At 42.2% G+C, this 21,491-nt stretch overlaps 2 protein-coding genes across 2 annotated transcripts in view; one reads left to right on the top strand and one right to left on the bottom strand.

The window, feature by feature from the left end:
* The window catches only part of dstyk (dual serine/threonine and tyrosine protein kinase), a 51,335-nt gene extending 41,285 nt beyond the window's left edge, over positions 1-10,050 (top strand). The window contains exons 10-14 of the mRNA XM_084172852.1: positions 6,054-6,186; positions 6,307-6,420; positions 8,851-8,965; positions 9,066-9,200; positions 9,419-10,050. Of these exons, the coding sequence (XP_084028978.1) occupies positions 6,054-6,186; positions 6,307-6,420; positions 8,851-8,965; positions 9,066-9,200; positions 9,419-9,606 (685 nt within the window). The 3' untranslated portion in view covers positions 9,607-10,050. The remainder of the gene's footprint in view (positions 1-6,053; positions 6,187-6,306; positions 6,421-8,850; positions 8,966-9,065; positions 9,201-9,418) is intronic.
* Positions 10,051-12,486: 2,436 nt separating this feature from the next.
* Positions 12,487-21,491, bottom strand: part of celsr2 (cadherin, EGF LAG seven-pass G-type receptor 2) — a 73,285-nt gene continuing 64,280 nt past the window's right edge. The window contains exons 25-34 of the mRNA XM_084173795.1: positions 20,785-20,897; positions 20,569-20,651; positions 20,159-20,285; positions 19,932-20,042; positions 19,577-19,707; positions 19,247-19,335; positions 17,303-17,464; positions 16,645-16,884; positions 16,288-16,510; positions 12,487-13,941 (exon numbers count right to left, since the gene is read on the bottom strand). Of these exons, the coding sequence (XP_084029921.1) occupies positions 13,917-13,941; positions 16,288-16,510; positions 16,645-16,884; positions 17,303-17,464; positions 19,247-19,335; positions 19,577-19,707; positions 19,932-20,042; positions 20,159-20,285; positions 20,569-20,651; positions 20,785-20,897 (1,304 nt within the window). The 3' untranslated portion in view covers positions 12,487-13,916. The remainder of the gene's footprint in view (positions 13,942-16,287; positions 16,511-16,644; positions 16,885-17,302; positions 17,465-19,246; positions 19,336-19,576; positions 19,708-19,931; positions 20,043-20,158; positions 20,286-20,568; positions 20,652-20,784; positions 20,898-21,491) is intronic.

Raw genomic sequence — 21,491 nt, 5'->3', positions numbered from 1 at the left:
GCTACGTTTGCTAGCTAGCTAGCTAACAAGCCAGCGAGCCAGCCCAGAGAGAGCATTGCATTGTGGGTTTAGTTGACTTGAGCTGCAACAGATTTCCACAACGATTTTCACGTTGCTACCAACCTTGTTATAGCGAGAAAATGAAAAATCTGTTCACAAAAAATTGTTTTCATATATTAATGTTATTTAACACTGTTAATCATATAAATTAGTGGTTTGGGGTGGATTATCCCTTTAATTGCACTCACTGACCAAATCTTCTTCTACCAGACCGAAAGTTTTAACGTTGTGTAGTGGTGGGGAGTCGACTCCAGAATAATCGATTCCTCGACTCCTTGCGCGTTTACGCACATTTGTGTCAAGCTTGCGGAATCAACTCCTTGACTCCATAGATTCAGTATTTTTTCAACGGAGGAAACTATTTTCCGTAGTCTACTGCGAGAACACAGCAAAGAAAGAGCGAGGGAGAGAGAGATGGGAAGGGCACAGTCAGGCACGTCGGCCACCAGGCAGAACTGTGCATCGGTAATCAAAAGATGTAGGCTATAGGCTATCGCAATTTCTTGGCTTGCAATGTCTCTCGCAAGTTCACTAAAGTAGGGGCTATCAATGAGTAGGCTGAGCTATTCTACACGCAACAGACCGAAGACCAAACACACACTAGCGTTTTTCATAGCGAAGAGAATTAAGAGCAGGCGAGGGGGAGAGAGGATTGTGGCAGGCAGAGAGACAGTCAGAACTGTGCGCATAGGCTATATCTTGGTAATCTGTATCTAGCAATGCCTCGGAAATTCACCAAAAGTATATATTAGGCTATCAATTAGTATGGCTAAGCTATTCTTCATAGTGCCAGTGAATTGAAGTTGAACATTGCCAAATGCATCAGTTTAATTAGGCCTAAATGTGCAATAGAAAGTATTGCCTATAGCTTATTTAATGCAACCCTGGCTGTTGATGTCCTAGGTCAGGGCTCTCCAACCCTGTTCCTGGAGAGCTACCTTCCTGTAGGTTTTCGCTCCATCCCCAGTTGTAACGAACTTAATTCAGCTTATCAACCAGCAAATTATTTAATCAGATGTGCTAGATTAGGGTTGGAGTGAAAACCTACAGGATAGGTAGCTCTCCACGAACAGGGTTGGAGAGCCCTGTCCTAGGCAATAGATCGCAAAGCAGCATCCCCGCTAAACTTTTTGGAAATGGCAAGTTCACTTTCTCATCCATAAACACAGTCAAGTGCAAATACGGTTCAGCAGCTCAAATCAGCAGGATGTGGGGCACTGTTATTAGGAAAGACGTCTACCAGGGATGGATCGCTAAAATAATTATTATGGGGAGACCTAGACATTTGGCAGCCAAGCATGAGTTATCAGTGTGACTTATTATCGTCTAGACGTGACGTTGAAATATCTTCACGCCTACAATAAAAACCTCCAGCCTTCCGTCATAAGAGTCAAAAACCCCTGCCATGAGGTCAAAGGAATTGTCCGTAGAGCTCCGAGACAGGATTGTGTCGAGGCACAGATCTGGGGAATGGTACCAAAACATTTCTGCAGCATTGAAAGTCCCCAAGAACACAGTGGCCTCCATCATTCTTAAATGAAAGAAGTTTGGAACCACCAAGACTCTTCCTAGAGCTGGCCGCTCGGCTAAACTGAGCAATCTGGGGAAAAGGGCCTTGGTCAGGGAGGTGACCAAGAACCCAATGGTCACTCTGACAGAGCTCCAGAGTTCCTCTGTGGAGATGGGAGAACCTTCCAGAAGGACAACCATTTCTGCAGCACTCCACCAATCAGGCCTTTATGGTAGAGTGGCCAGACGGAAGCCACTCCTCAGTAAAAGGCACATGACAACCCGCTTGGAGTTTGCCAAAAGGCACCTAAAGGACTCTCAGACCATGAGAAACAAGATTCTCTGGTCTGATGAAACCAAGATTGAACTCGTTGACCTGAATGCCAAGCGTCACGTCTGGAAGAAACTTGGCACCATCACTAGGGTGAAGAATGGTGGTGGCAGCATAATCCTGTGCAGATGTTTTTCAGTGGCAGGGACTGGGAGACTAGTCAGGATCGAGGGAAAGATGAACGGAGCAAAGTACAGAGATCCTTAATGAAAACCTGCTCCAGAGCGCTCAGGACCTCAGACTGGGGCAAAGGTTCACCTTCCAACAGGACAACAACCCTAAGCACACAGCCAAGACAACGCAGGAGTGGCTTCGGGACAAGTCTCTGTCCTTGAGTGGCCCAGCCAGAGCCCGTACTTGAACCCGATCAAACATCACTGGAGAGACCTGAAAATAGCTGTGCAGCGACGCTCCCCATCCAGCTTGAGAGGATCTGCAGAGAATGGGAGAAACTCCCCAAATACAGGTGTGCCAAGCTTGTAGCGTCATACCCAAGGAGACTCACTGCCAAAGGTGCTTCAATACGTACTGAGTAAAGGGTCTGAACACTTATGTAAATGTGATATTTCAGTTGTTTTTATTTTATACATTTACAAAAATGTCAACCTGTTTTTGCTTTGTTATTGGGGGGGGGATAAGTCCCATTTTATAGCATGCGGTGGAGGGAAAGTGCACACGCCATAATCCTAGGCTTAACAAGTCACATACGTTGCATGGAGTCACTGTGTGCAATAATCGTTTTTAATATGATTTTTGAATGACTATCTCATCTCTGTACCCCACACATACAATTATCTGTAAGGTTGCTCAGTCGAGCAGTGAATTTCAAACACAGATTCAACCACAAAGACCAGGGAGGTTTTCCAATGCCTCGCAAAGAAGGGCACCTACAGTGAGGGGAAAAAAGTATTTGATCCCTTGCTGATTTTGTAAGTTTGCCCACTGACAAAGACATGATCAGTCTATAATTTTAATGGTAGGTTTATTTGAACAGTGAGAGACAGAATATCAACAAAAAAATCCAGAAAAACGCATGTCAAAAATGTTATAAATTGATTTGCATTTTAATGAGGGAAATAAGTATTTGACCCCTCTACAAAACATGACTTAGTACTTGGTGGCAAAACCCTTGTTGGCAATCACAGAGGTCAGACGTTTCTTGTAGTTGGCCACCAGGTTTGCACACATCTCAGGAGGGATTTTGTTCCACTCCTCTTTGCAGATTTTCTCCAAGTCATTAAGGTTTCGAGGCTGGCGTTTGGCAACTCGAACCTTCAGCTCCCTCCACAGATTTTCTATGGGATTAAGGTCTGGAGACTGGCTAGGCCACTCCAGGACCATAATGTGCTTCTTCTTGAGCCACTCCTTTGTTGCCTTGGCCGTGTGTTTTGGGTCATTTTCATGCTGGAATACCCATCCACGACCCATTTTCAATGCCCTGGCTGAGGGAAGGAGGTTCTCACCCAAGATTTGACGGTACATGGCCCCGTCCATCGTCCCTTTGATGCGGTGAAGTTGTCCTGTCCCCTTAGCAGAAAAACACCCCCAAAGCATAATGTTTCCACCTCCATGTTTGACGGTGGGGATAGTGTTCTTGGGGTCGTAGGCAGCATTCCTCCTCCTCCAAACGCACGCTCGATTTTGGTCTCATCTGACCACAACAGTTCTCCACTGAATCATTCAGATGTTCATTGGCAAACTTCAGATGGCCCTGTATATGTGCTTTCTTGAGCAGGGGGACATTGCGGACGCTGCAGGATTTCAGTCCTTCACGGCGTAGTGTGTTACCAATTGTTTTCTTGGTGACTATGGTCCCAGCTGCCTTGAGATCATTGACAAGATCCTCCCGTGTAGTTCTGGGCTGATTCCTCACCGTTCTCATGATCATTGCAACTCCACGAGGTGAGATCTTGCATGAAGCCCCAGGCCGAGGGAGATTGACAGTTCTTTTGTGTTTCTTCCATTTGCGAATAATCGCACCAACTGTTGTCACCTTCTCACCAAGCTGCTTAGCGATGGTCTTGTAGCCCATTCCAGCCTTGTGTAGGTCTAAAATCTTGTCCCTGACATCCTTGGAGAGCTCTTTGGTCTTGGCCACGGTGGAGAGTTTGGAATCTGATTGATTGATTGCTTCTGTGGACAGGTCTTTTTATACAGGTAACAAGCTTAGATTAGGAGCACTCCCTTTAAGAGTGTGCTCCTAATCTCAGCTCGTTACCTGTATAAAAGACACCTGGAAGCCAGAAATCTTTCTGATTGAGAGGGGGTCAAATACTTATTTCCCTCATTAAAATGCTAATCAATTTATAACATTTTTGACATGCGTTTTTCTGGATTTTTGTTTTGTTATTCTGTCTCTCACTGTTCTAATAAACCTACCATTAAAATTATAGACTGATAATTTCTTTGTCAGTGGGCAAACGTACAAAATCAGCAGGGGATCAAATACTTTTTTCCCTCACTGTAACGGTAGATGGGTAAACATTTAAAAAGCAGACATTGAATATCCCTTTGAGCATGGTGAAGTTATTAATTACACTTTGGATGGTGAATCAAATACACCCAGTCACTACAAAGATACAGGCATCCTTCCTAACTCAGTTGCCTTAGAGTAAGGAAACTGCTCAAGGATTTCACCATGAGGCCAATGGTGACTTTAAAACGGTTATAGTTTAATAGCTGGTATTGATGCATAAAGGAAATGGCATACTGGGTCAATTTCCACAACGACTAAGAGACTTTAAAGACAAGGCTCAACTTCTCCACTGTTTTGGTGCCCTGGCTAGCACTGAAGCAAACCCGTGCAGATACTGTGTGAGAGCAAAGTGTTGCATCTCGCTCATCTCAATATATCCAGTGCTGCTCGTGGCAACGTCATTTCACTGAGTCTACATTTAATTTCATATAACTTAAGCCGATCACTGTGTAGTTTAATGGTTTACCTGCTATTAAAATGCACTATGCAGAAACTGCAACGCCATTTCCTGGTTGCTAAATTTCAAATAGTTAGCTAATTTCAGTTTTTGACAAAACAAGTATAGTGTAGATCATTATTGTACCATCTAAACCGCCATGAAATATATTTTCAATAACCAAAAATATTGTTTTGAAGCTGGTGTACAAAACCGAAAGTAAAATACGCAAAAACTAAACTTAACGGGAAGCATAGAAATAGCGCACATAGAACAGATCTACCGCTTTTTAGACTTGCTTTCAATGAGAATTGAATATAACACTCATTTCTATGTGAATTTGGTCGGGTCACCCAAGAATTACATATTGCAGCTTTAATGGACTTATAAATTAATTGTATGTACCCATTGATTCTTGAAGAATATAACTTATAAAAGTCTCATGAGCTTATTAGTTCAACTGTAGTACCCTATTAGAACCCATTAATATATATATATATATATATATATATATATATATATATATATATATATATATATATATATATATATATATATATATATATATATATATATATATATATATATATATATATGCTTGTTTTACTCAGTTTGTTTACATTTTTTTGTTTACAATCACTATATGGCCTCAAGACATGGTTAAAACTATAATTTTGATATCATGGATGGTCAGTCCTTGCATCTATAGCTCTGTCTATAAACTTTTTTGAGAGGTTATATTTCTCCAGCCCATCCCTCAGCTTAGTACCGAACTAAGGGCGGGGAGACCGCTTTGTTGTTTCTACCGCTTTGTTATTGTTTCTACGGCTTTGTTATTGTTTCTACGGCTTTGTTATTGTTTCTACGGCTTTGTTATTGTTTCTACGGCTTTGTTATTGTTTCTACGGCTTTGTTATTGTTTCTACGGCTTTGTTATTGTTTCTACGGCTTTGTTATTGTTTCTACGGCTTTATTGACACTTTAAAGCTCAGTTCATGGAGAAGTAACAACTAATGTGGCCAGATTCCAGTGTTGGAACTGGGACTGGTCTGCCCCCCTGTGGCTGTCAAAGTATTTCATACACCATGCTGCTGGAAAGGAAAAGTCGTGGTGCTGTATGTGTGTGCTAGTGAGCACTGTAAAAAGATTAGGAAACCGCATTTCCACAAGAGGGTAGGATATAGTAATATGAAGATTGAAGACCTTATTTCTCCTACCTTCTCTATTGTGTATGGCTGCAGGTCCCTCCCTAAACATGAGCGTCTGGTGGATCTCCACGGCTCGGTGATTGACCACACGTACGGTGGGGGCTCCAGCATCGCTGTGCTGCTCATAATGGAGAGGCTTCACAGAGACCTCTACACAGGCCTGAAGGTAACCAGCAGACTCACATATCTACCATGTACTCTAATATAGCTCTTCTAGCACAGGTCTACCTGATCCCATGCCTCAGTCTCTCCTTTTCCTCTCTCTCTCTCTCGCCCTCTCTCCCAGGCTGGTTTATCACTAAAGGAGAGACTCCGGATCGCTCTGGACGTGGTGGAAGGCATTCGCTTCCTGCATGGTCAGGGGCTTCTGCACCGAGACATCAAACTAAAGAACGTTCTAGTGAGTGAGGGTTAAAGGTGCTTTCTCCAATTATGCTGAATGTGTAACACTAGTGTGGTTCACCACATTGTCAAATCATATCATTTCAATTGTTTCCATTGATTTAATTTTAGACTTAGTTCTAATGCTGAACTGAGTTCAGCTGTGGTCATGGCTGACTGGCCACAGTAGAAACTCTATTAAGCACCACCCACACCAATGAATTCCTCATTATTTCATCATTCACATTCCGCCTGTGCTGCTTAATTGGTTATGTAAGAATAGCCCCTCCCTGCCTACACAGTATGATGTTTGGCGGTGGCACGAAATGGCTGGGTTTTAATGAATAAACAAGTTGTAGGTGTGTCGAGGTTTGGCCCCTCACTGGCCAATCAGAACATGCTCCATGGCTAAATATGTGGTTGCTTCATATTGTGTATTTACGGTCTTTACGGTCTTCTATGTATTGCGTTCTCATAAACTCAAATTCCAATGTTAGTCCATTATAGCCTAGTTTGTTAAATAGCCTGCCCATATTTGCTAAATATGGTGAACATGTTCTAATTGCATTGCTTCAATATGGAAATACATTGTTAAACATAGGTTAGAGCATTCACGCTGATCTAGGGGCTAGGCATACTGTAAATTGCAGTCTGGACATGCCAAACGTAGTCATTAAGCAAGATAACATTCACTAGGCTATTGATAAGGCCTGAAAAGACAGTGTATAATTCTAATCAAATTCTGATAAAAACTAAACAACTTGTTTTAAATAGGCTATGACTAAATATAGTTACAGGCACCATAATTGCTCCTTGTGGGCGTATAATACATACAAGGCAACTTAAAAAGGTTATACATTTTAGTCATTTAGCAGAAGCTCTTATCCAGAGCGACGTACAGTTAGTGCATTCATCTTAAGATTGCTAGGGGGGACAACCACATCACAGTCTTGGTAAGTACATTTTTCCTCAAAGTAGCTATCAGCAAAGTCAGCTAGGGAGTTCACGCACATCCAAACATTTCACAGAAGCTGGATAAAGATCCAATATAAAGAGAAAGGGGGAATGTCCACTCACCGTTATACTGCTTGCAAATGTAATGTTTTAAAAACATAATGGAACCATCTTACAGATCATATTTCCACTTCTCCAGAAATAGCAGACAAAATGTCATTGCATTTGAGCCATGTATTTCTCACCATAAACCCATGGACGTGAATCTTTCTAAGTTTGTTTTTTGTTTAATTTGATTATAAAACAATCAATCTGCTTTTTAAACCAACAACAATATTTGTACGTGTGATCGGGTCAGAAGCATGATATCATGAATCGTTTCTCTTCCATTGCACTGTGTGCTGCAACGTGGTCTCAGAGCATTTCTTATTATTCTGTACGTAAATCCGAGATGCTCCATTTAGTATGATATGTTATGTTTCCATTTTTAAAAAAAATGTTTCCTATGGTACCTATTAATTTGTGGATGTCCATCACCCATTTTGTATGATATGTTACGGCTTACAATTCATATTATATGTTACAAATTTGCTAGCTGGCTAACGTTAGCTAGTCTAGGGGTTAGGATTAAGTTTACGAGTTAGGTTAGGGGAAGGGTTAGCTAAAATGTTAAGTAGTTGCAAAGTAGTTGGAAAGTTGCTAATTAGCTAAAATGCTAAAGTTGTCCTTGATGAGATTTGATTTGCGACCTTTGGGCTGCTAGACATTCACATTATACCATCTGTCTTATGCTGCTAGTCATTCACATTATACCATCTGTCTTATGTAACCATACCAAACGTAACATATCGTACTAATTTGACTGTCCCGGATTTACATTTACCATGTTACGTCTAGTCTGAGACCAGGCTGTGTTCACAAGTAGGCTTACATGTCTTTACGTGTAACATTCGCAGGTCTATACAAAATACTTGGCTCGTGTCAATTGTATCGATCCCTGTGTGTGAGGCAGATTATAAAACAAATCTGCTGTTGATATGGCATTATAGGAGGTTTGAATAGTTTGGAGGAGCACACGTCTGGTAATCGGATGAGGAGTGCTCTTTGAAAATGGGGATGGATAGAATACTCGAACAAGCGAAATGAATTATGCCAATTTGTGAATAGTGAAAAAGCATGAGGGCAAAAACCAAAAATATTTAAAAGCACTCTCAGTAGACCATTTAAACCCCCTTTCTTCATAGACTATTTGGCTAATGGCCTGGTTAAAAAGAAGCACCTATGCGATGCTGCTAAACCAGCCTTGATTGAGGGGAGGGTAGGCTATGCTTGGTTTTTGATCAAGTGAAACGAAATCAAGTGACCTTAAGTGTATGCTTTTCTGACTTTGTGTATGACATGAGAAAACAATATTTATGGTCCTGACCTGTCACGTCTTGTACATATCTTGCCAAAAGTGTTCCTAATGTGTTCCGGTCCTCTGGCCCTCCCTCAGTTGGACAAGCAGAACCGGGCCAAGATCACAGACCTGGGCTTCTGTAAGCCAGAGGCCATGATGTCTGGCAGCATCGTAGGAACCCCCATCCACATGGCCCCTGAGCTCTTTACAGGTCAAATATCCTGCTACTCAGTCATAGTATTGCATCATAGACCACCTCTCATTCTAGGCTCTTTGATTTAACCCCAAGTCTGACCTCTCTCTTTCTTCAGGAAAGTATGATAATTCTGTGGATGTCTATGCCTTTGGAATCCTGTTCTGGTATCTCTGCACTGGCTCCGTCAAACTCCCAGAGTCCTTTGAGAAATGCTCCAGCAAGGACCAGTTGTGGAATAATGTTAAAAAAGGTAATGTAGAATTCCAGCTTAAGCAAACCCACAGCTAAAATACTAATTCAAACTGAATATGATCAAGACCAAATAGCTTGTTGTAACATTTGTCTTTTATCCAGGACTTAGTGTGTCTGTGTATTTTTGTGTTTGTGCATGTGTGTGTGTAGTTTGTCTGTTGACTGAATTAGGCTAGAGAGCTGCCAGGGCCTCATTTGTGCCCATGTTGTTTGCAGGCGCGAGGCCTGAGCGGTTGACCGGCTTTGATGAGGAATGCTGGCAGCTGATGGAGGCCTGCTGGAATGGAGACCCTTCCCAGAGGCCCCTGCTCGGCATCGTAGAGCCCAGCCTGCAAAGCATCATGGTACGGCTCTGTAAATGTGGCTCGCATCAGAAGAGCAACAGCCTGGAGGACTCAAACTGACACACTCCGAGAGGACCACAGACTGTTGCAAAGGATTACGGAGAAAAAAAAACTACTTTTTGTTGTATTTATGGAAAAAGGACCGTGTGCTTCTGGAAGGCCAAGAGAGGAGATGGCCAATATTAAAGAGTGACCAAGACAGTGTTGCTCTTCCTTTACATATACACTATTTAAGATTAACTGAAACCGGGACAAACATGTTCACAAATGTTTATGGATATGTGTTTGTGCAATGTGTATTTGTATAGTGCAAACTCAGTCTAGCATACACTATGCTGTCCTCCATGCTAATTGGTGTTTGGTTATAGGATTGTAACTAGATATAAAACATTTTAAATGTAGTAAAACATATATATTAATTTTAGATTGTATTTAAATTGGTTAAGAGTATTCCTGCATCTATGCAATTCCAACTTTTTTAATAAAATGATTTTGACAAAATAATCAATTGTTTCACTTCATTCTTACATAGGGTTCTGTTTTCAGCATGTTCACAGCTATATGGAATTGTTTTAAAAAGGTCATACTAAGGATAATTTTTCTATTTGATTTAGAATTTTAAGACCCCTTGAAGTATGAAAAAAAATAAAAACATGTATTTTGCCTTACTGCTATTAGCCTATACAAACTCATTGAATAACAGATTCACTGCATGGAACACATAGGTCCCCCAAAAAAAAATCTAAAGGAAGTTTGTTCTGAAGTGTTTATCCTATATCTGAGCAATACAAGAAAGATAAAGCAACATAATGAAAACATTTATTTAACCCCTTATTTTTGTCACTAAACAGACTCCATATATACTTCCATAAATGTTTCCGACTGGTACCGGGGATCTTCAGACGACTCGTGAGGCCTGTCCTAGAGCAAAACAACCGACATGTATGTGTTCGTGTCTCACCTTTACACAGTGTGTAGCCCAAACGGTTCGGACTCTACAGACAGAAATGGGCAGATCAGCTGTACGACCTTCCGACGAGTCCCAAGACGCTTGTGGGGTCGTAGAGCAGAACGTGTTCGTGAGAGTCATCTTTCCATAGATGGGTCATAATAGTTTGTAGGCCAAACCAAACGATTTTGTGAGAACACCGATTTTCGAGATATCTCATGGTCTGACAAACACGGCTCTAGCGCTGTCACCTTTCACCGTAGATGCGGAAGCGTTAGATTGAGACGCATCAAATGCAAAGAAAACATCTCGATCTTAAACTGACAGATGTTGTATTATGCTAATTCGATTTCCGCGAGGGCGCGGACATCGACCTTAGGGTTTTCTAACCTATTATACTGTAGTGTACATGAATGTATTTTATTTGCATTGAATGTTAACTTATCTTTCTAAGATACTGTACAGTATATTGAAGACTACTGTATATACTTCTGTGATCTGGAGGTTTTAAAAATTCAAAATCAAATAGCAAAATGATCCTTGGAATTACCTTAAAACAATTCCATATAGCTTAGTAATATTGAGAAAGGTAATCTTAGAAACCTCCTGGTTAGTGTCCCTACACGTTAACATCTTAAATTATCGGAGCATGTACTCTTTCGTCGTCTCCATCTCCGTGTTACTGTAGACTACAAGTAGGGCACCAGCCAGTCACCATCTGATGAAAGAGCTCCATAAGCTTATTGATAGCGTGAAGTGCCAGCTATCCTCCAAGATTGGGGACAGTGAGTCGGCCCCAGAGGGAGGAGTGCTTGGGGCCCGGGTGGGGCAGGGCACTGTCTGCCATGCTGGGTAGGGGCAGTGGAGCCTCAGCTGCTAAAGATGGAGAGAATGCTCTACCCCGCAAGGAGCGTCCCCTTGAAGCAGATTAGACAACATAATTATAGAAATAAAACACTTGAATTTCAACATTGTTTAATAGAAATAAATGACTCATCTGTGATTCTTCTTGAGTTTGTCGCTTATGTTTCAGTTGCAGCTCAGCACATTGTCCACCAGAGGGCTCTAATGACTGGACTGTAGTAAAGTTCAGCATTCTACTACACAGTTCGATACAAAATGCTTGGCCTAAATCAGCTACATGTTCATGTGACATCTTGCATTGGGATATCCATGGAATGCTCTTATTAGGCTACGGAGGCCATTTCCCCTGAAGGAATAAAAAAACAAATCCACTGTATTAAAAGCACATCTGTCCGTTTTACTCATTGAATGTGTGAATTCCTTTACAAAGCCATTTCACATAGAAAAATACAAGCCATATCTAGTCTACCCTGTATCAATAAAGCTTTGACATCAGTAACCTTCTAGAGGTCTTGGTTTTAAGCAGTTGATTGCTTGGCGCTCCAATTATGACGTGAACTGTTTGTACAAACCAGATAACGGGAAAAACTGTGTCATTCAAACAGATATGCTACTCATACTCCCTATCTAGTGCTCTTCACAGTTGAGTCTAAACAAACTGATTCATTAGGAACCTGATAATGTGGTGATGAATAGGCTGCAGTATGAAAATGGAAGGCCTGATATTCAATAACCCTTCAAACAAATGTTTTACTAAACTTCACCTTGTATTTACCTTGATATAGTGCTTCATTTTAAAGAAACAATTGGCAATGTAGAAATTGACCTTACTTGACACATACAGTATATTGTCGAGGTATCATGGAGAATGCTCTCAGATGTCAGTTCATTTCATTTTAGGGAGCACCATTGCAAACAGTCTTATTAAAGTGTTATTAAATCTTCCAATAAAACATGATTTAGATAAAGCCTGTGTGTGTTGGTGCTTGTGGAGTAACGTTCAATTAGTGGCAAGACCTTTTAAGGCTGATAGAAATGTTATCCATGGTTTAAATTTACACATCAAAACATGTAATATGTGAGAAAAATAACAGGTTGTTTTCTTTCATACACATCAAATTGCCTGAACTGCTTTTTATTAGTGGGAATGTAGTGGTGTACAGTATATTTGACTGACAGGTTTGCACAGTTTATGCAATATGATTCAATTGAAGATGTTGCATGAAGTATTAGTGTCTTTCTTTTTATAGACACCTCTGTACAGTAAAATTGGAATACATTTCAAAGAGTATTACAGCACAAGTTTGCAAATATTTCAGTAAGTATTTTACAAAACAATGGATCCTTCACATCTAATCTATAAAATACAAAGTCGTTTAGTCGCTGATTCAAATGAAGGCATATATCCCTTGGACAAAAACATTGAAAATGGGAGCAAAAATGAGCTCCCAACAATTTACAAAAGTCAAGATGTATCAAAAGTTCTTGTTATACGAGTTCTTGACACGCAGGCTCTTTTCCACCAATAATGCAATAAAACGAAGGCGAAATGGTGGAGAAAGGCAGACATTCTCACCTCTAGTGTCTATGTGTATGACAGCTGACTAGTCGCTGTTGCCTTGATAAACATCCTTCAGTAGTGAGAGAAACTGTTTACAGAGTACTTCCATTACGGGGCATGACCCGAGTGACCCCATGGCTTCACTGTCCACAACCCAGTTCTCCAGCCACACTTCCAACAGGAGTCCTTTCCTCCAGTGCAGAACACAGTGTAGTGGTTTGACCTCAGCTGGGTGGAGCTGTTCATCTCTCTGTCCCTCTCCTCTGTAGAGACCTGTTCAGTCTAAGGACATTTTGGACTGACTGCTCTTCCTGTCCACCAGCTCAGGCTGGCAGCTTCCTGAGACTAGAGTGGAGAAGTGAGTTCTCTCTACAGCAAAACTCAAATTGACCTCAGCCCTCAGTAGAATAACTAAATCCTTGAACAAAACAACTGTACAGGTGACCCTTTCTGAAATTACAAACTAGTTAAGCTTGATGAGGAAATTCCCTGAACTTTTAAAATCTTACAGCTAAATGACCCAGCCAAAGGAGGACTTCATTGTTCTTAATCTCCGGAGTTTGAAACATAAAAACAACCACAATAAACAACAACAAAAATGAAAATCAGCTCCAATTGACTACCAGCACATCTGACCGGGCAGTGTAAATTATTTTTAAAAGTGCATCGCTTCAAGTATGTAAACAAACAATGATTTAAAGAGAGAGAGAGAGACTCATTCCATCAGTGCGCTCGAGCCTGTGCCCTTGCAGAGACTCCTGAGGTTTTGGCACTCTCACACACACACACTCATGCACGCGCGCACACACACATTCTCATACACATGCAGAGAAAAACATGGGGGAAGAGAGAGGGTACTCCATGGATCTCCAGGTGAGGACAGTCCAACGCTCTCTGTGTCTCAGACATAAGCTCCTGTCACTCAGAGAAAAGTAAGCATGGCGATGAGAGGCGAGGCTCTATGACCTGCAAAGACACACCCCTCCGTCAGCCGGTTCATATGGAGGTGTTGCGGTGGCTGCTGGGAAAATGGGAGGGGGGGGGCGACAAACGTTACACAACACAGGGGGAAAACAGAAGGAACAGAAAACAATGAATAAGAATGATTCACCCACACAAGTACGTACACACACACGTACAGTGGGGAAAAAAAGTATTTAGTCAGCCACCAATTGTGCAAGTTCTCCCACTTAAAAAGATGAGAGAGGCCTGTAATTTTCATCATAGGTACACGTCAACTATGACAGACAAATTGAGAAAATAAAATCCAAAAAATCACATTGTAGGATTTTTAATGAATTTATTTGCAAATTATGGTGGAAAATAAGTATTTGGTCACCTACAAACAAGCAAGATTTCTGACTCTCACAGACATACAAGACCACTGATAATCTCCCTCGATCTGGGGCTCCACGCAAGATCTCACCCCGTGGGGTCAAAATGATCACAAGAACGGTGAACAAAAATCCCAGAACCACACGGGGGGACCTAGTGAATGACCTGCAGAGAGCTGGGACCAAAGTAACAAAGCCTACCATCAGTAACACACTACGCCGGACGGGCCAGGGACTCAAATCCTGCAGTGCCAGACGTGTCCCCCTGCTTAAGCCAGTACATGTCCAGGCCCGTCTGAAGTTTGCTAGAGTGCATTTGGATGATCCAGAAGAGGATTGGGAGAATGTCATATGGTCAGATGAAACCAAAATAGAACTTTTTGGTAAAAACTCAACTCGTCATGTTTGGAGGACAAAGAATGCTGAGTTGCATCCAAAGAACACCATACTTACTGTGAAGCATGGGGGTGGAAACATCATGCTTTGGGGCTGTTTTTCTGCAAAGGGACCAGGACGACTGATCCGTGTAAAGGAAAGAATGAATGGGGCCATGTATCGTGAGATTTTGAGTGAAAACCTTCTTCCATCAGCAAGGGCATTGAAGATGAAACGTGGCTGGGTCTTTCAGCATGACAATGATCCCAAACACACCGCCCGGGCAACGAAGGAGTGGCTTCGTAAGAAGCATTTCAAGGTCCTGGAGTGGCCTAGCCAGTCTCCAGATCTCAACCCCATAGAAAATCTTTGGAGGGAGTTGAAAGTCCGTGTTGCCCAGCGACAGCCCCAAAACATCACTGCTCTAGAGGAGATCTGCATGGAGGAATGGGCCAAAATACCAGCAACAGTGTGTGAATACCTTGTGAAGACTTACAGAAAACGTTTGACCTGTGTCATTGCCAACAAAGGGTATATAACAAAGTATTGAGAAACTTTTGTTATTGACCAAATACTTATTTTCCACCATAATTTGCAAATAAATTCATAAAAAATCCTACAATGTGATTTTCTGGAGAAAAAAAATCTCATTTTGTCTGTCATAGTTGACGTGTACCTATGATGAAAATTACAGGCCTCTCTCATCTTTTTAAGTGGGAGAACTTGCACAATTGGTGGCTGACTAAATACTTTTTTTCCCCACTGTATGCACAGTGTAAGAGGTGATAACCAAATTATATGGGATTCTTATTTTGGTTATATGGGGTGAAGGATACTGAATGATCGATCGATAAGAAGACCGTGATCCTGATTTCAAATGAGGATCAAGTGCTTCAGTGAATAAAATTAAAGAATAGGAATCTATGTTTTTGGAGAGAGAGAGAGAGAAAGGACAGAGAAGGATGGTTAGTAAGCTACAATACTCTGCACTGTAGACACTCGTCATAATAAAATGATATTTCCTCACTATTAGAGACACTTGTATCTAGCAGTTTATGTAATGGTTCCAAACAGTGTGTATAACACATCAAAATTAGCTTTTACCAAGTCCCTTTGTTTATGGAACTAACAGTATTTTTAAAATACTGTATTTTGTTCCCAATACGATAAAATCACCTGATCATGGAAGTTGTTTGACATCTTTCCACATCGGTGTCTGAGCTCATCGATGAGAATGTGACCAGTACTCTATGTATTGGACTTTTAACAAGCTAGCATGCTAAATTTAACACTACATAGGCAAAGAACAGGGGACAGACTACACACAATGGTGACGGGGGCACGACACACACAGAAGACAGCAGCAAGACACATTCAGTGGGACATCAATTCTTTCACATCAAACTGGTAGACCGGTGAGCAGAAAATATGACATACAGTATCCACCAACACATAAAGCAACATTTCAATACATAAGTACTAAGAAATCTCTCAACTTCTATCTAATGGCTGTTGCTTTGATTCTATGACATTGTATTGTACTGTATGTGTTGCTGTGTTTGTGATCTGCACTGGGTTGTGTTCAGACAGAGCGGTGTATTCTGGGTATTATGTTTGGACCTGGGTCATGTTTTGTTTTGTGTTGTGATGACACTCACTCTGACCCTGATGAGTCACCGTCCACTGTCCCCGCCTTGATGCTCATGGCGACACCATTCAGCTGATCTGGTAGGCTGGGCTTGGCCCCGCCCCCTCTGCTCTCACTGGAAGAGGAGCCCTGGGAGGAGGCATGGCCCGGAGCATTCTCCGACAGCTCGTTATGGATGCGGTTGATACTATTTCTCTCTGCAATGGGGGAGAGCTGCTTCTTCTTCAGGATTCCTGAATTTGAAAAGAGATCCTATCATAAATGTTTTCGAAGTTCTGGAAAGCCAACCACTACAAAGATATAGAGTGGAACTAACAACAACATATGGAATGTTGCAGCAGTGTAGATGTTTGGGTTTGTTGCTGACCTTTCTGTGGGTGTGCGTTGAGGTTGGGCAGACTGGGCAGCAGCATCACGTTGTCCTTCCCATAGCCCTCTGCCTTGTCCCCTGGCCTGTCGTCTGGCATGCCTCGGTGGTCCCGGGTCTGGCCCAGTTCAGGGTTGGCCAGAGACTCTACCTTCAGCCTACCTGCTCCCCCCAGGCCCTCACTGTCGCTAGCCGTCGACACATACTCCCCTGGCCAGTACAGCTTACTCAGGTTGTTATCTGGAGAACAACCAGACAACTTTAAGACTACATTTTAAATGCTTGATGCATTACATCATGGTGTAAGTTGTGGTCTTACAAGACCAGAATTGGGTAATTCAGGTCTTATTTATACATGTTTAAGTAAGATTCATAACATTCATGTACTGCTCAGAAGTAGATTTATTTATACCCAGACAATTGTGTACAGTGTAGGTGTAGTCGATTGAAGATTTGTCTGGTCTGTGTGTGATGTTTGGGTGTGGTGTAATGTTTAAGCAGAAGTGTGGGAGCGGTATTATCAAAAGGGTTACTGCATTGGGCTGTGGTCACATACCGCCTGGGTGTGGTCTACTGACAGTGAGGTATTATAGGTGTGAGGTCGTATAGAGTTTATATTGTGTGGGTGACTGGGTGTATTATAGACGTGAGGTCATACCCTGAGGGTGTGGTCTCTTGGACACATTGGATGCCATGCTTTCCCAGCATTCCCCTGGTGGATAGGGCCCCTCCTCCTCGCTGTCAGAGGAGTGTGTGGAGGCGTAAGATCCGCTCTGGTCATCCTCCAGAGACAGGTCACTGTCCGAGTCTGAGTCGTGATCTGTTGTTGCACACACACACACAAGTTAAGATGATGACCAATGAGTGTTGTACAGATATACAGTGGGGGAAAAAAGTATTTAGTCAGCCACCAATTGTGCAAGTTCTCCCACTTAAAAAGATGAGAGAGGCCTGTAATTTTCATCATAGGTACACGTCAACTATGACAGACAAATTGAGAATTCTATTTCCAGAAAATCACATTGTAGGATTTTTAATGAATTTATTTGCTAATTATGGTGGAAAATAAGTATTTGGTCAATAACAAAAGTTTCTCAATACTTTGTTATATACCCTTTGTTGGCAATGACACAGGTCAAACGTTTTCTGTAAGTCTTCACAAGGTATTCACACACTGTTGCTGGTATTTTGGCCCATTCCTCCATGCAGATCTCCTCTAGAGCAGTGATGTTTTGGGGCTGTCGCTGGGCAACACGGACTTTCAACTCCCTCCAAAGATTTTCCATGGGGTTGAGATCTGGAGACTGGCTAGGCCACTCCAGGACCTTGAAATGCTTCTTACGAAGCCACTCCTTCGTTGCCCGGGCGGTGTGTTTGGGATCATTGTCATGCTGAAAGTCCCAGCCACGTTTCATTTTCAATGCCCTTGCTGATGGAAGGAGGTTTTCACTCAAAATCTCACGATACATGGCCCCATTCATTCTTTCCTTTACACGGATCAGTCGTCCTGGTCCCTTTGCAGAAAAACAGCCCCAAAGCATGATGTTTCCACCCCCATGCTTCACAGTAGGTATGGTGTTCTTTGGATGCAACTCAGCATTCTTTGTCCTCCAAACACGACGAGTTGAGTTTTTACCAAAAAGTTCTATTTTGGTTTCATCTGACCATATGACATTCTCCCAATCCTCTTCTGGATCATCCAAATGCACTCTAGCAAACTTCAGACGGGCCTGGACATGTACTGGCTTAAGCAGGGGGACATGTCTGGCACTGCAGGATTTGAGTCCCTGGCGGCGTAGTGTGTTACTGATGGTAGGCTTTGTTACTTTGGTCCCAGCTCTCTGCAGGTCATTCACTAGGTCCCCCCGTGTGGTTCTGGGATTTTTGCTCACCGTTCTTGTGATCATTTTGACCCCACGGGGTGAGATCTTGCGTGGAGCCCCAGATCGAGGGAGATTATCAGTGGTCTTGTATGTCTTCCATTTCCTAATAATTGCTCCCATAGTTGATTTCTTCAAACCAAGCTGCTTACCTATTGCAGATTCAGTCTTCCCAGCCTGGTGCAGGTCTACAATTTTGTTTCTGGTGTCCTTTGACAGCTCTTTGGTCTTGGCCATAGTGGAGTTTGGAGTGTGACTGTTTGAGGTTGTGGACAGGTGACTTTTATACTGATAACAAGTTCAAACAGGTGCCATTAATACAGGTAACGAGTGGAGGACAGAGGAGCCTCTTAAAGAAGAAGTTACAGGTCTGTGAGAGCCAGAAATCTTGCTTGTTTGTAGGTGACCAAATACTTATTTTCCACCATAATTTGCAAATAAATTCATTAAGAATCCTACAATGTGATTTTCTGGATTTTTTTTCCTCAATTTGTCTGTCATAGTTGACGTGTACCTATGATGAAAATTACAGGCCTCTCTCATCTTTTTAAGTGGGAGAACTTGCACAATTGGTGGCTGACTAAATACTTTTTTCCCCCACTGTACATACATTGACCATATGAAATAAATACTCTGTATGCCTCTCTGTGTTTGAGCTATGCACCAAAAGCTGCTAAAGGCAGCCACAGTGATCTTAATGACATTAAAAATGGGAGACCTACCATCTAAATGCTCTTTAGTTTCATGGAAGAGTGAGCCGTGCTCGTTCAGAGCGATGTGTACCTGGCTGTTATTCAGGCCACCATCATCCCTGAAAAACACAACAGGACTTGTAACAGGACAGACAAAGCCTTGCTCTCCTCAATGTAAGTTAGTATGTGGCTTTGAAAGGGCTGTTCTATTTGTATTACAGTACATAATAATGACCATCATAAAACACAAACACTTTCAATTAACTTGTAAAGTACACTTTTCCTAGCACACAATGATGCAGGAGGTCCTAAACAGCGTGTGTCAATGGGGCCTGTTGTGTCCCTCTGTGCTTGCCGTACCTGAGGACAAAGGGGACATAGCTCTGCTGGCTCTTGCCGCTCTGCAGGGTGTCGTTCAGAGACACACTAGAGTCTCCAAACGGCAGGTGGTACAGTCTGCCATCCATGTAGCTGGTGTTACAGTTATATGACTGGGGGAGGAGGAGGAGGAGGAGGAGGAGATGAAGAAAATAGGAGAGGTATAAGTTAGTAGGCAGTAAGTCATCATATCAAATTCTGTTTTATTTGTTTGGTGCTTCAGTTAATGTCCTTAGTAATATAAGTCCAAACCTAAAGGCCATGATGGAGGCCTACAGCTGTGCATGTCTGTACTAGGCCTTGGATGACTGGTGTCCCTATACAGTGAGAGATTTACCGAGGGCTTGGACTTGATCATGTGATCCGGGCGTTTGCGGCTGCAGCAGTAGCGCATGGCGTTCCTCGCCTCCTTGTTGAAGACAATGCGGAAGAAGAAGATGAAGGGACCCTGGGATAGACAGACCAAAGGAAGTCAAACAAAGTCAAACCAATGGAGCAAGGATACTGACAGTCAAACCAGTGTCTTTAATTCCTGGTTTAATTGAGAGAAAAAACAGTGTTTACCTGAAGACAGTTGAATCCAGCAAACAAGTAGTGGAAGATGATCATGTCACTGTTGACTGAGAGTATAGCTAACAGACATGTTACAGTGACCAGGAGGAGAACCCCACATGACGTCCTCAGCCCGGAGCTAGACACAGACAGACAGACACACGTAAGATGATAACATCACAAAGGTTACATTAGGATAAGTGAGTTTTCAGAGGTTATAGAAATATGTTTTTGACTTTTATGCAATCCATCATGAGCCAACAACAACATCAGCAGCTTCACTCTCCATTCAATGATATAATGCACTCTATTGTGGTCTCTAAAGTGCTGTAGTCATGTACCCTTGGGGTACAACATCATGCCTGTGTTAATGACAGAATGAGTGTAGTATTTATTCAGGCAGCGGCGGGCAGGACACTCACATAGGGGGCTCTTTCTTCTCAAAGCTGTGGTGTCTTATTGAGCAGGATGCTCTGGAGGCCAGGATGTACAGGAAGATGTTCATCTGGAAAACACAAAATATAATTCAACTATATATTACTGTATAACATAAAGGCATACTAATATACAACCCTATCATATAAATATCATACAATACACTGTATTAGAGATCTGACGAGGAGGTGGAGTGTACTCACAGACACCACCATGGCGATGGGCCCTGCCAAGCTCCAGATAAGAGTGTCGTACATGGACAGCCAGCAGAAGTCTGGGTTCCCATAACCCTCTGGGTCCAGTCCAACCGCCAGGCCTGGATGACACAACAACCAAAACACACCAGTAACTATCAAATAGCTACAGTAAGGCTTTCAACCATTCTAATTGGATACAATGACGAGTTGGCATTGTGTAAGTTTGTGTATGCAAGCATGCGTCTGTGTGTGGTTAGTGTGTGCATCTGTGTGTGGTTAGTGTGTGCGTCTGTGTGTGGTTAGTGTGTGCGTCTGTGTGTGGTTAGTGTGTGCGTCTGTGTGTGGTTAGTGTGTGCATCTGTGTGTGTGTCAAGTTTTTGTCACGTGTACTAGTACAGTGAAATGCCTTTCTTTCTTGCTCCTTCCCAACAATGCATTAATCAATATCAGTAGTACTATAAAAATAATAAAGTCAAGTAGAACAAAAACAAGAAATAGAAATGGGAAGAACACGAGAAAGTAAGTAAGCTATTTGCAGGGCCAGTTCCAGGGTCAGTGCCAATACCATATTTACAATGTGCAGGGATACTGGAGTGGTAGGGTTAGATATGTATAGGGGTAAGGTGACTAGGCATCAGGATATATGATAAACAGAGTAACAGCAGCGGATATGATTGTATGCGAGTGTGTCTGTGTGTGTGTGTAGAGTCAGT

This window comes from Coregonus lavaretus (assembly GCF_964263955.1).
Source record: "Coregonus lavaretus genome assembly, chromosome: 12".
NCBI classification, from domain to species: Eukaryota; Metazoa; Chordata; class Actinopteri; order Salmoniformes; family Salmonidae; genus Coregonus; species Coregonus lavaretus.
Note: the sequence above shows the minus strand (reverse complement) of the source record. Positions and strands in the feature narration are given on the sequence as shown.